This window comes from Camelus ferus, chromosome 6 (assembly GCF_009834535.1).
Source record: "Camelus ferus isolate YT-003-E chromosome 6, BCGSAC_Cfer_1.0, whole genome shotgun sequence".
NCBI classification, from domain to species: domain Eukaryota; kingdom Metazoa; phylum Chordata; class Mammalia; order Artiodactyla; family Camelidae; genus Camelus; species Camelus ferus.
The window spans coordinates 60,079,186-60,093,417 of record NC_045701.1 but is presented as its reverse complement, the minus strand read 5'-3'; the positions used below and the strand labels follow the sequence as shown (position 1 = coordinate 60,093,417).

General features: G+C 39.6%; 1 protein-coding gene across 2 annotated transcripts in view; it reads right to left on the bottom strand.

Moving 5' to 3' along the window:
• Nucleotides 1–14,232, bottom strand: part of PRKCH (protein kinase C eta) — a 206,838-nt gene that overhangs the window by 97,434 nt on the left and 95,172 nt on the right. For both annotated transcript variants that reach the window (XM_032482144.1, XM_006185726.3), the window contains exons 3-4: nucleotides 2,668–2,818; nucleotides 147–181 (exon numbers count right to left, since the gene is read on the bottom strand). In XM_032482144.1, coding sequence (XP_032338035.1) covers nucleotides 147–181; nucleotides 2,668–2,818 — 186 coding nt within the window. The remainder of the gene's footprint in view (nucleotides 1–146; nucleotides 182–2,667; nucleotides 2,819–14,232) is intronic.

The window sequence follows — 14,232 nt, the reverse complement described above, 5'->3', positions numbered from 1 at the left end:
AAAGAGTTGTAATTCCCTGGGGGTCTCGTTTAACCTACAGAGTTATTTATCAAAATATTAATGGAATGTATCCTGTTTTCTCTTGGTATAATCAGTTTTTAAAACAGGAACAAGACTGAACGTAGTTTTTTAAAATGTTTTCTTACCTTGGCATTGATAACCCTGTTTCCCAAATACTCCCCTGTTCAAGACAATAGAGAAAAAAAGTAACCATCAGTCAAATATTTCAGCAACAATGCTCCTATAATTACAGTACTTAAGGAAAACAAATTTCATCCTCTGGTCCTTTATAAACAACACAATTTCAGAGAATCAGCAAAAGATGCTTTCCTTTTTGAGCACTTGTTTGTTACCACAAGACAAGGAGGAAATTGTCTGATGAATTAGAATGCTCCAGATGATACACACAGGTGAGAATTACTGCTCACCTCTCATGCTGCTCACCTCTGTGGCAACCCCCCAAGTCCTCAATGAAAATAAACCCTCATCTGCGTGTGTGATGGAGCCTCCACTTGAAGTGTCACTCACCATCTCATTCAGCATTCTCTCTCATATACATGTAAAGATGTGCAGAGGGTGACGTCAACAGATGCAGATACACATACAGACATAAACAGGTGAGCCCAGTGCAGCTGCCTGACCTGGGACACCTTCCCTCCTCCCTGTGCCCACATCACTCCAGAGTCCACCAGGGAGGAGAAGTAGGGCCACAATATGCCCACCATGCCCCTATCTTCCATCTCTGTCTCTCCCAAACACAGTCTCTAAGTGATGCTGATATGATCCTCATTCTCACTAACAAAAAGCACAGCTTACTAAGCCTGTAGGATGTGCCAGGCATGAGCCAAGCAGCTGACCTGTACCATCTCATTTAATCCTCACAAAAGTCCTGGGAGGCAGCAGATATGATAGGATGGCCTAGAGCATAGATCCTGAAACTGGATGGCCTGGACATGACTCGGGGCAAGTTATTAACTTTTTTGAGCTGCTGTTTCCTAGTCTATAAAGAGGGATAATGATAACAGTTCCTACTCCATGGGGTTATCACGCAGATAAAAGGAGTTGATATATAAAACACTTAGAATAGTGCCTAATACTGTAAGTGCATATAAATGTTTACTATATAAAATTACATATTTTATTATTTTATATATTATATAAAATTATGTATTTTACTTTATATATTATATAAACAAAATAGAATTGTCTCTATTTGCAACTGTGGAGACACTGCTGGGTTATGACTTGTCTAGGTACACACATGTAGTTGGTGATAAGACTGAATGACAGATATGTAAAACATAGACCAGTATTGTGTGTGTGTGTGTGTGCGCGCGCGCGCACGTGTGTGTATCTGTCACAAGGCTGCTTAGGTGGGAGTTAAAGTTTCCTTGGTGGAAAAAATTCTGGTGAAACTATCAAGTAAGTTTCCATTAAGAGCATTAGCTGAGATCACAGGTTGTCACCACAGTTGCCTACAGAGGCAGGCAGGTCACATGAAGAGGGGAGCAAAACGCTGTGATGTGTAATACACAGCAACGGACAGTCACCCTCCGGTCAGGCAAACCCATTGAGAGGTGGAACTACAGCTAAAGGGAGCAGGCTGACAGCTTCCAAGAAGGAAAATGGGCTCAAAGTTGCCAGAGCTTCTGATTTTTTATTAAAAAATGGAACAGGAACTTTTTCCTAAAGACTACAGCTGTAGGCTTCATACAGTTGAGGGCCTCTGGTCTAGACAAGACTCTATTCTTGGTTAAAAGTGCCAGAAACCCAAACTAAGCCTGGATTCTGACCACTAAAAGGTATAAAATCCAAAGTAATCACACATACACAAAAATACAAAGTAATTGATCAATATTCAGAAATTAATCTGAACCAAATGTTTCTGCCTTCAACAAAATGACTAAAATTTGCAACAAAAACATAGATCTCCTTTGATGTTGCAGATACGAAACTGTTTTCTCCTGCTGAGACAGGGGTGTGTATGCGCACGTTCTGTGTGTGCGAGGGTCTATTTCTTCTTACCCTCTCCAAATAAGTATGTTTAATGTTGCCTCTAATTGAAGGCAACTATTACTAAAATTTATTTTACATTTTAGATTTGCCACAGAGACTAAAAGCTTGAGTGATGTGCATGGTAAGATGTTGCCCCAGATCATCTAGAATTTCTCAACTATTAATTATCTTAATTCTTAAATGCCAGGGATTACAGTATGTTATCACTGAAAGCTATTACCTTTGGCTACATACCATAAGGCTGAAGACTACTGTGTGCTTAGTTAGTTTATTCGCAGAGATTATTTCCCATAACTCACCGTGATTCATGCCTTCTTAAAACAATATCCTTGATATTTCTTTCCTCCTCAGGGGCAGATTATTTATTAACTCATTAGCCTCTCCCTCTAATTAGTGCTTTTTAACCAGCTCATGAGCCATTAGCACCTTTACCAAAATGATTGGAAAAAGAGGTAACATCTAAAACTTAATCTGTGAACTGTCATCTTTTTTTTCCGCTGGGGATTAAAATTTCTAGGTCAACATATTAGAAGAAGAGGGAAAAAAAATCAGATTCTAAAACAATTCTTAATAATCATGCTTTGTCCTGAAATCACACACAACCAGAGAAGTCTCAGCTCTTAGGAGGAGAGAAACCAGGGGATCTCTTACCAGATGAACTCCCTGCAGTGAGAGCAGTAGGTGGGCTGCCTCAGGTATGTGGCCATGAACTTGTGTCCGTTGATCTGGTGGACTCGCCTTCGCATAGCCCTTTGGCGCTTCCTGGTAAAATGTTTGAAGAGTCTGTCTCTCTGGAGAGTCGCTGTATATTAAAAGCAGGGAAAAAGGAATAATGCGTAATGAATCTACCTGCGCCTAATGTATGAGAAAGTCTGGCAGCTCAAACACTCCCCAAATTGTTTTTTCTTTCTTCAAGATGCAAAACACCCCAGGAAAACCATCATGCTTTCCTAGTGACCTTAGGACTCAATTTTTAAAGTTGGACCTATGTTAACCCTGAGATCCCCATCACCTGGTTGTAACTGACTGCCTTGAGCCAGTCTCCCCAGCACAGAGCATGGATTCCCCAGGGTTCCCATGCTCCGGTGTGTGTCAGCAGCATGGCCGCCTAACCCCTGTCCAGCTGCCTAGGACCTCAGGTTCATTGATTGGCTGTTAGCAACTGGCTGGCAAACAGGGCTCCTCATTACTCCCCTTTCATTCTGGTATCCTCGCAAATTGAGTAAGGGAACTGCCCCCAACACCCACAGTGAGAACCCTGCCTAAAGCATCAGTCCCAGCACCACCTCTGTTACCCTGGAATAGGCAGAAATTAACTGTGAATACGTGCCAAATTCCTTTTCTAATCTCATGTTCTAAAAATAGTGACTCTTAATCTCTGAAAACTATGCACCATTTAGAGATGGTAAATGATGTCTTCCACATAATTATTCTAGAACTTTTCCAATGTACGCAGAGACATGTGATTATAAAATAAAGATTTCTTCTTCAATAATGCTTTTAAATGAAATCACTACTGCAAAAGAAATTAAAGGAATCATGTAAAAATAATTTGCTAATGAATTTTAAAATCTGGAAGAAATAGAAGATTTCCATGAAAATATGAATGATCAAAATTACTTGAGTAAGAGTTACATAAACCAAATAGTCTAATTTGGGGGAAGAAACTGATAAAGTTTTTAAAAAGCTACATCTCATTTTGCATTTTGAAGTATACATGTTATGTAGACTTTTCCCAGTAGCAATTACACTCAAATAACTAGAAACTTCTTACCCAGAATTAGCTTAAAAGAAAAACTCACTGTGACCAAGTGGGAATTTTCTCAGGAGCGTAACAATGGGTATATTATTACAAAATCTATTATAGCTTATTCTATTAATAGGTAAAAGAATGACAGTCTCAATAGATGTTGAAAAGGCACTTGATAAAATTTAACTTATGATCCAATAAAAAATCCTTTTGAAAAGACAAGAAGATTGTCTCCTTGGCATGATTAACACATGATCTCACAGGTCAAAAGCATCAAGCTGAATGATAAATTAAAAAAAAAAATTCCTGTAACAGTTAAGAACAAATAAGACCAATTATCACCATTATTATTAATATTATTCTGAAAGTACTTGCCAAAACTGTTAGAAAGAAAAAAAAAAAAAAGAAAGATAAAACTATTGGGAAGAGGTGGCAAAGACACCATTATTTGGAGTTGTTGAATGCATGACTAGAAAACGCAGGAGAATTCAGCCTAATCTGTTTAAAAAAAAAAAAAAAGAGTTCAGTATAATGGATAATAATAAATCACTAAAAGTCAAGGAATTTAGTATATCAAAAGAACGGATTAGAATATATAATTTTAAAAATCCTATTCATACAGCTACAAAACCCCAGCTAAGAAATGCTTTATCAGAAGAAGTGCAAAATTTCTATGAAAAAGACTATACAAACAACTGAAGAATATGAAAAGATATATAGAAATGCAGTTCTTAGATAGGAATACTTAACAATATAAAGCTGTCAATCCTTTCCAATCTCTACATTCAACAAAATCTCAATCAACATTCCTCAAGGATGTTTTTAACTTGAAATTTTTTTTGAAGTTTTTGGGTACCACAAATATTTAAAAACTATCCAAAAATTTTAATGAGGGAGAACCTGCTCTGCATGTTAAAACATATTCTAAAACTACAATAATTCAAGCAGTGCTCTACCATCTCAAGAAGAGTGCAAAGCTAGAAACCAATTTGGCTGAAAGAGAATGTGGTTCAAAACAGTGGGAAAAGAGGAATTATTCAATGAATGGTGTTTAGACAACTAGAGAGCCTTTTGGGAAACCTCTTTAGCTCACTCCTTACACCAAAATAATCTCAGATAAATGTTAAGATGGAAATTACAGAAAGAAAAAACACGGGAAGAAAATATACTCCTAGGATGGGATGAGGATTAACAAGATTCTACAGCCATAAAAGATCCACAGATTTGCAATGTATGAAATTTAAAGTCTTATTGTGAAAAGTCACAAAATAGACTGGAAAGAAACAAACTGGGGTGAAAAGGATTTGCACACATCACACACGACAAAGGGTTACAATTTATAATATGTATAAATAATTAAGAAAAAAGGATAAACAATCTAGTAAAAATGAGGCAGAAGATGTGGCAATTCATAAAACTGTAAATGCAAACAGACAATAAACATGCCAAGATGTCCGATCCTATCCAAGATAGACACTGAAGAAACATGAGGTAAATGACATTTTAACTCTTAAATTGGCAAATACTTGTGAAGATAGTTAGCAGGCCCGTTCTTACAGCAGTGTGGGGAAAGGGGCACCTCCAACCTGTGCTGGCACTCCTACCAATAAACTGGACTCTGGTCCTGGCCCCGCCAGCTTCTGGCTCTAATTATCCTGCTAAGCCTCAGTGTTCCCATCTGTAAACCAGGTAGTGCTTTCTCCGTAGGTTTTTTTCCCCAAGGACTGAACAAGGTAATACATTAAAAATATTTTTGAGCAGCACTAGGCACAAGGTAGCATTCAACACACACAGCTATCTCAAAAACAATTTCTTCTGGTGACCAATTTGACAATATCTGTCAAAGTTTTTTTCCTCCCAGTTTTATTGAGAAATAATTGACATACATCACTATATAAGTTTAAGTTGTACCCGCATGATGGTTTGATTTACATATATTGTGAAATGATTGCCACAATAGGTTCAGCTAACATTCATCTTCTTAGATAGATACAGTAAAAAGAAAGAAGGAAAAATATATTTTCTCCTTGTGATGAGAACTCTTGGGATTTACTCTGTTAACTTCCCTATATATCATACAGCAACGTTAGCTGTAGTCACCATGTTGTACATTACATCCCTGGTACTTACTTACCTCAAAACTGGAAGTGCCTTTTGACCACCTTCCTCCAGTTCCTCCTCCCCCTACTCCCCGCCTCCGGTAACCACAAATCCGATCTCTTTTTCTATGAATTTGTTGTTTTGTTTTTTCTGTTTGTTTTTTAGATCATACAGTATTTGTCATTCTCTGTCTGACTTATTTCACTTAGCATGATGTCTTCAAGATCCACCCATGTTGACGTAAGTGGTAGGATTTCCTCATTTTTTTATAGCCAATATTCCATTGAGTGTATACACCACACTTCATCCATTCATCCATCAATAGACACTTCGATTGATTCCATGTCTTGGCTATTGTAAATAATGCTGCTATGAACGTCGGGGTACAGATCTTTTTGACTTAGTGTTTTTGTCACCTTTGTCCAAGTATTATGTAGTATGTCCAAGTGTTTCCTTTCATGCAACAATTCAACTTCTAGAATTATTTATATAAAAAATACCAGAAAGCAAGAATGTATGCTACATAGATATCAAGTGCTATACTCTTTTTAGTAGTAAAAATTAGCACCAACCCAAGAAATCTCAAGGAATAAAATGCAGAAAAAGTCAAAATAAATTTGGCTAAGACACGAGTTCTTTAGAGGCTCCAGCACAGTTAGAATTGTACTTGCTTTAGTTTTTGTTTTGGGGTGTGTGTGTGTAAAATCTTTGGCAAGCAGCCTAATTACTTTCATTCTCAGGTTTCCTGTCCGTCTAAAGAAGATTAAAATATACCCCTGTCCTCAGCCCTACAGGGGTAGTATCATAATCAATACTCCTGAGAGGGTCTTACAATTTTAGATAAGGGTCACAGAAGCACAGAAGTCCCTCTGCTTCTCTCCTCCACAATACTTCTAGAAGCCGTTTAGTAACCACAAAATAAACAGATTTTAATGCTCCTTTGTTGACATGGATGAAATTTCATAATGACATGATGAAATTTCACCTAATGATATCATCATATGTCTGGTCTACATTATCACCAACCTAAGACCCAGCTCAAAGCAAAACTTGAATTACTAAATACTTACCACATCTAGATGCAAATTAAATTCCCCCCGGGGGGTCTAATTACCAATAATTTACTTACTTAATCCCTTAATACTAAAAAGATTAATTAAAAGGGCATCTCACTTGCAATTTTAATATTTCATAAATTGAATCCTTTTTTTCCTCCCCTCAACAGCTATTACCATGGCACTAGCCTGAACTATGAATTTTCCAGGTGATTCATTATGGCCAGAAGGACACAGGAAAAAACTGCTTGTAGTCGTCTACCCTAATGCCTTCACGTCAACCTTTCACCCCTCCTGGAATGCTCATCCCTCTTTTTTTTTTTTTTTTATTACTTAAGACTTTCTGGTTTGACTCAGAGACCAAGTAGCCGCCCCCAAATTCTGAATCAGGGTGAAATGCTCCTCCCCACCCTGTTCCCATAGCAACCTGGGAGCACACCTCCATCTTTTCCTTCATCCCATGACACCAGGGGCTGTCTCCTTCACCTCCTTCTCCCAGGTGCCTCACAACACCTCACATGAGGTCATTTTAACTAAACTTCATTCATCTCTTTCCTGTATTCTGCACATGTGCCTCTTTTTGTTTAAAAAGCAAACACACACACACTCATACACAGCTGGGAATTTGCAAGAAACTTAAGTCATTTAAGAAAGCTGGGGTCCCTATGGCTTCATATGGCTTTCGCTGTCACCGTTCTCTTGATGGATGCTCGCTCAGGAAGAACAAGCCCTTGGACTGCACTCTGTTTCCCTGAGAACAGACTCAACCCCCACACTACAATCAGAGGTCAGAGGCAGCTTCCTCATTGCTTGCACGGCCTTCTGTTGACTTAGGACTGAGTTAGAAAGGCTGAAAAAGACTCTTCAATCCTGTTGTGCCTTTAACGAACCTGGGCTTTGAGACATCTTTCAGATCACATGTTAGTAGAATACGTCAAGCAATCCTAACGTGCTTTGCAGCCAAAACTTGCATTACAACTCCTGTTTTGCTCCCGAGGTGCTCAATGCCTCTAAGTAAACAGGCAGCTGGCTCGGTGCTCCAGCAAGGCCACTCACAAGCCAGCCTCCGGAGGTGGGCAGGACTGCAGCCCCCACCTGTCTCACACTGAGTGAGTTTCGACAAGTCCTCCCAACCACAGGGTGGAGAATAATTACATCAAAAATAACGAATATGAACTACTTTGGAAGAAAACTGTTTTTCATAAAATCCGATTGTCATCCCACACACTCTTCCAGAACATTAGAAGGCACAGGTGACCAAAAGCCACCAAACCACCCCAGGGTAAGTTTTTAATCGCAAAAAGCTGTGCTGGTCTGAAACTTGTGTTGCTGACATGAGGCTCTGTGGGGAAGGAGTGGCTCTCTGAAGCCTCTGTAAAACTGTCTTAACTTTATCTCAAAAACAGTAAATATTTCATCCTTTTTCCTGTTCTGCTCTACCTACCTGAATTTAAGGTTTTATATTCCAGTCATAGACGTCCGTATTGAAGGTACTTCTGAAACAGTCTGATGTGAGCCAAAAGCATCAATCATAGCTCCCAGTTTTTGAAAATGACTCTCATTCAAATGACTCTCAGCAAATTTAATCAGAGAGAACATCTTTAGCATGGCACTTTCTAATTTTTAGATTTATTGATCAAAAAAGCGCATACACGAATATCTTTGATTTGTTGTAGAATGCAATTTAAGTTGAATTTGCTTAGCAGCAACAATGCTTGGTTTACTGGTCTTTGCAGGGCTGTGCAGAGGAGGGTGGGTGGCCTTTACACGTGACAGGCAGAGTGCGGTGGCTGAGAGCCCAGAATCTGGAGCCTGGACCTGAATCCTGCTTCTCCCCCTTATCAGTTCGGTGACCTTGGGCAAGTCGTTTAGTCTCCTGTGCCTCAGTTTCCTCATTTGTAGAACATGAAGCACTAGAGGACCCTCCTCAAAGGCCATTTTGAGGGCTTGTTGAGATAATAAGTATAACATCATTATAAAAGTACCTGGCAGGTAGCAACTAAGTGTTATACCTATTATAATTGTGGTTAACACTCTTACTTCTAACTACCAGAGAGTGCAAGGAATAGGAAGGATTTTCATTCAATCACCTAATTGACTGAATTCAACAAGAAGAAGAATCAACACCTAGGAAACACTCACCTAGAGGAATAACACGCCCCAGGGTTCATCCAGCAAGCTAGTACCAGACCCACCCCCAGAATCCTCTGCCCTGGATTTTGGCCGCAGACCCTCTGGGTAACACCACACTGCACTTGGGCCTTTCCTCACATTATGAACACTGGGTCTCCTGGAATCCCTGGAAAGTCATACATTTTCTGGTGAGGAAACAAACTAGCAGGAAGGTTAAGTGAGGTCAGGCAGCAACGACAGCAGCGGGGCGCCAGCCCCTGTCTGCCATGTTGAACTACTGAGTAATGCTATCGAATGTTTTTTTTCTTCTTCCTGAGATACTCGTTTCATCATGTGTGCACAAGGGAGGGTCTAACTGTGACAAAAACAAACAGGAAAACCTGAGTGTTAACCCAAAGTTCCTAGCCAAGAAAGAACCAGAGACTATTATGTTGTTTCTGTCTGTAAGACATACCCCTGGAAGGTAGTACGCTAAGGTAGTCAGAGATTCTTACTTGGTGTTATCAAACACGCAGTAAGCAACCATCTGATCACAGCACTGTGTGCGTAAAATTGATGCTTAAGAACTTAAACCTAGGTGATTCCTGACTGAGCCAATAATGATATAAGCAGAAAACGATTAGCACAGGTATTAAGCAAATACAGAACTTCAGTGAGTCTTCACAAGTACACACCACCAGTGGGTGAGAGCATTTAGTGGGCGTAGAGTGAAAAGAGAACTGCGGGAGTTGTGTACCTGGTCCTCTGATTAATTGAGGAAGACTTCATAAATGGGCTGAGATTAGCAGCTGTTTAGAAAAGAGGAAGGAGAACCTGGTGAATCAGGATAGGGACAGGATTCCGGCAATTTGTGCCAGCACCAGTGACAATGGCTGTGACAAAGGGTGTTGGTATTCTACATGGCAAGCAAAGGCCCCCACAAGGAACTGAGGAGGACAGCATCTTCTGTGTTCTGGAAAGAGCTTAACCACATGACTCATAGATATTTCCGAATTCAGATCGAGTGATTAGAGTCAATGTATTGTGAGACCAGGCTCCACAGGGACTATACTCAGGTGTTTCTTAGGGACTTGGCTCCCTCTGAGGAAGCCCAGCCTTCATCAACCCATGGGGACAGCTATCATTGCCAAGAGGAGGAGGGAAAAATAACGTGTAACTAGCCTGACTCTCTCACAGGACTCATGGCTCATCGCACTGTGGAAGCCAAGCCCATCCTCATCCATTCCTCCAATGCACCAGATTAGGTACATTTGTTATCATGGGCAACATAAGAAAGAGAAGCAACAGAGCTTCTGGATCTGACCATCTGAAATGGGACCAATCCATCAGAAGCTGTGGGAAGGGCCCCTCCCCACACTGTTGTCAGAAGAGACCCTGATCTCCCATCGTCCCCTCGCCCCCTTCTTACCTTCTTCACCTCTAGTATCTTTGAGTACAGTCCAAACTAAAAACCCTCCTTCTCAGTCCTAGAAGAAATGTACTGTGGCGCCAACAACATCTGGCACCTCTGACTCCACAACTTCTCCTCCTTAGCCTCCCTCACCAGCTGTTCTCTTCCACTCAATCCTGAAACATATGTGTATCCCAAAGCTCTTTGCACGCCATTCTTCTGGTCTTTCTGAGGGCTCATTCATTTCCTCCAAGACTCATAAGATCTCTTGATTTCTAACTATTGCCTGTGTACTGAGGAATTCCAAATCTGCAGCTCTACCCCGGCTTCTAATTATTAAACTTATTTCTAAGTAGCGTCTCAGCATCTCTTCAAGACATCCCCAAGAAGCTGCTTCAAACTGTTGGTGGAATGAGGTGAAGTATAGACAGAAAATTCTACAATAACAGTCTTCAACTATTATTGTGCCAACTCTATCCTGCGCACATAATTTAACGACAGCAATGTCCCTCTTGCTCCCCATGATCAAATGTAAGAATCCTACAATTCCCCTCTACAAAAAATGGTAAGAATTTCTACTCTGTTGGTATGATACTACAAGTATTTCATTTCCCCCTACTGATTTCATCCATAAATAGACTTTCAGCTGCCATTCTTTCATTCTTCAGTTTTTTTTTTTTTAAATGAAAATTAAACATTGCTCAGTGGATCACCACCACCAGCTCTCAGTACGAAGAGGAAATGTGTTTCTGTGCCTTCAAATCTGTATTGGATCATTGGAGGTATGTCCCCATCATCCCTCTCACTGTCATCCTGACTGTCTGCAAAATATCTCAAAATGGCATTATCCACAACTCTAAGCTTAAGTTAAAGTATCAGTTTTACATGCTTAAAAATGGAAGCTTTTTCCAGTTATCTGGCAATTTTTCTTTTATCATTCATTAGTAAATTTAACTGGGGAGAAAATGTCCCAGTTATGGTGCCTCCTGTTCCCCTGACAACCTTTTGAACCTAACTGAAGAGGACCATGAAGCCATGATGTGGTTTCACGTGTCAGAGGATAAGCAACATTTATCTTTTTTTTTGCTCCTTTGTTGTTATTGTTTATAAAGATAATATATGATTGCTATAGAAAAATTTTTTAAAAAATTCTTTTTGAAAATTATCTTCAATCTTACTATACAAATAATCACTGAAAATTTTGGTGAACATATCAGACATATACAACATACAGAGATAAAATCTTACGTAAGTGGTGTTGTACTCTTTGTGCTAGTTTGCTAACTATTTTCTAATCAAAACATCTTTCCATATATTTTTAAAGACTGTATTTTTCAGAGCAGTTTTAGGTTTACAACAGAATTGAGAGGAGGTACTGAGGTTTCCCATGTGTACCTCACCCTTCACAGGCACAGCCTCCCCATTATCAGTATCACTCACCAGAATCGGTACATTTGTTACCAAGGATAAACCTGCACTAACACATCGTAATCGCCCAAAGTACGTAGTTTACTGTAGGGTTCACTCCTAGTATTGTATAGTCTATGGGTTTGGACAAATGTATAATGACACATTCATCATTATAACATCATTATAATATCATACAGAGTATTTTTACTGCTCTAAAAATCCTCTGTGCTCTCCCTATTCCTCTCCTCCCCTCGCCCCACCTCTGGCAACCGCTGATTTTTTATCTCCATAGTTTGCCTTTTAAAGAATGTCACATAGTGGGAAACACACAGTAGGTAGCCTTCTCAGATTGGCTTATTTCACTTACGAATATGCATTTAAGGTTCCTCCCTATCTTTTCATGGACTGATAGCACATTTCTTTTTAGCATGGAACAATACTCCATTGTCCAGGTGTACTGCAGTTTATTTATCCTTTCACCTACTGAGGAATATCTTGGCTGCTTCCAAGTTTTGGCGATTATGAAGAAAGCTGCTACAAACATCCATGTGCAGGTTTTAGCCTGGACATAAGTTTTTCCTATCTTTTAAAAAGTTACTATTTGTTTTTATAGCAATTAATGCTAATATTATCATTTAATCATCTCTTACAAAATGAATATACAGCATGACTAACTTTAAGCAAGCAAATAGCATTAGCATATCATCTTTGTGAAAGCAGTTTCCCTATTTGAAATCTCCGTGTTTCCTCTCATTCACTAGAAGCTTCAAGACTGCTCTCTCCACCCCCACCCCAGTCTCCAAGCTCAGGTTGGTCTTCCTTCCTCACAAAAAAGATTCTTATACAAACAATCTGTCCAACCAAAATCTTTTCCAGATAAACATGTGTTTCCTGCTGAGAACTAAAAGAATCCTGCTCTTTAGTTTGGCTAATTCCACTTCCCTTTCTTTTTTCCTTTTCCACTAGCAGACTTCTGAAGTCCCTTCTAAGCTCTCAAGGTCTGATTTCATGATTTTTAAAAAACTTTGCAGGATATTAGCCAGGAGGAGTATGATGCCTAATCATTTCCTTTTCCAGCTACATGGCTGGAATGAAAGCAATGCTGTTCCTCCATGTTGCCGATTCAACACGATTTTTAAAACCACTGCATCATTGCTTATTGCAAACAGACTAATTCAAAACCTAACACTGAAGGTACAACACCTTTATCACATAACCAAACCTCCTGCAACACTGATGCCAGGGCTCTGAACCTCAGCCAGCTTTATTTAATAGTTCAAACAAGTGGGGGAGACAGCTGCTTTAATCAAATGTCACTTACATCATCTGGTCACCTCCTGTTAGAGGCTAACAACTTAGAAGCATATATTTGGCTATCAGGTTGGCTTTTTTGTTTGTTTGACAATTGTTTTATGCCTCAAAGAGGAAATTTAAAATTTAAAAGAGATGAACTTAAAATATATATATATATACAAAGGTTTGGTACTTACAGGGATTGAACCCACTGATGAAAATACAGTTTTGGATTTGCAGTAAATTCCTGTCTTCAGGATCTACTGTTGTTATCCCTGGGCCACCAGATAGAGAACATTCCACTAGTCAAAGACAAATGGATTCTCTTTCCTTAAAATCCATTTAAAGGGTTCTATCTTTCTTACCATAAATAATGCAGTCTACATCCTTGAATAAGGGTTCATGCCTTTCCAGAAAAAGTAGAGATGTATATAAGAACACATCAAATAGCTGATAAGGCTGATGAATGCCTTTGTCTTCCAAAATATTTAGGACCAGCTCATCACATCACATCACATTAACCAAAGCCTGGACATCTTAGTTTTAGTTTAGAGCTTTATCATAATCTGGTAAACACAGTCTAAATACATAATTCAACCAACTGCTAGGATTCCACTGGAAAATGAAGGGCAACAGACCTCTCAACCCTAAACTGTCATTCAAGTTACAAATCACTCTGGGGGCAAAGAGGTATTCTGCCCCATTTTGGACACTAAAGGGCAGGTCATCTTTTGCTATGACCTTGGTCCCCTCATAGGCTCTAAGGACACACAACCTCTTCCCCCTCTCTCCATCACAGGCTTCTTCAGTCGACAGATTTTGAGACTTTATTAAGTGCTGGGTACTGTGACGGGAAGTAAGGGTGTGATAGTGAACAAGGTACAGTAATGCCTTCAACATCTGAGTCTAGCGTTGGAGACAGACTGTAAATGACTATTGCCATGCACAGTATACATTTCCATGGGAGTGTGGGAGGGCAGGAGCCTTACCCAGAACAACCAGAGGTGGGTTCTCTTAAGGACAGCAATGCCACGACTTTCAGAACAAGGGAAGAGGAGGTGGAACGGGAACAACGGGGGAAAATG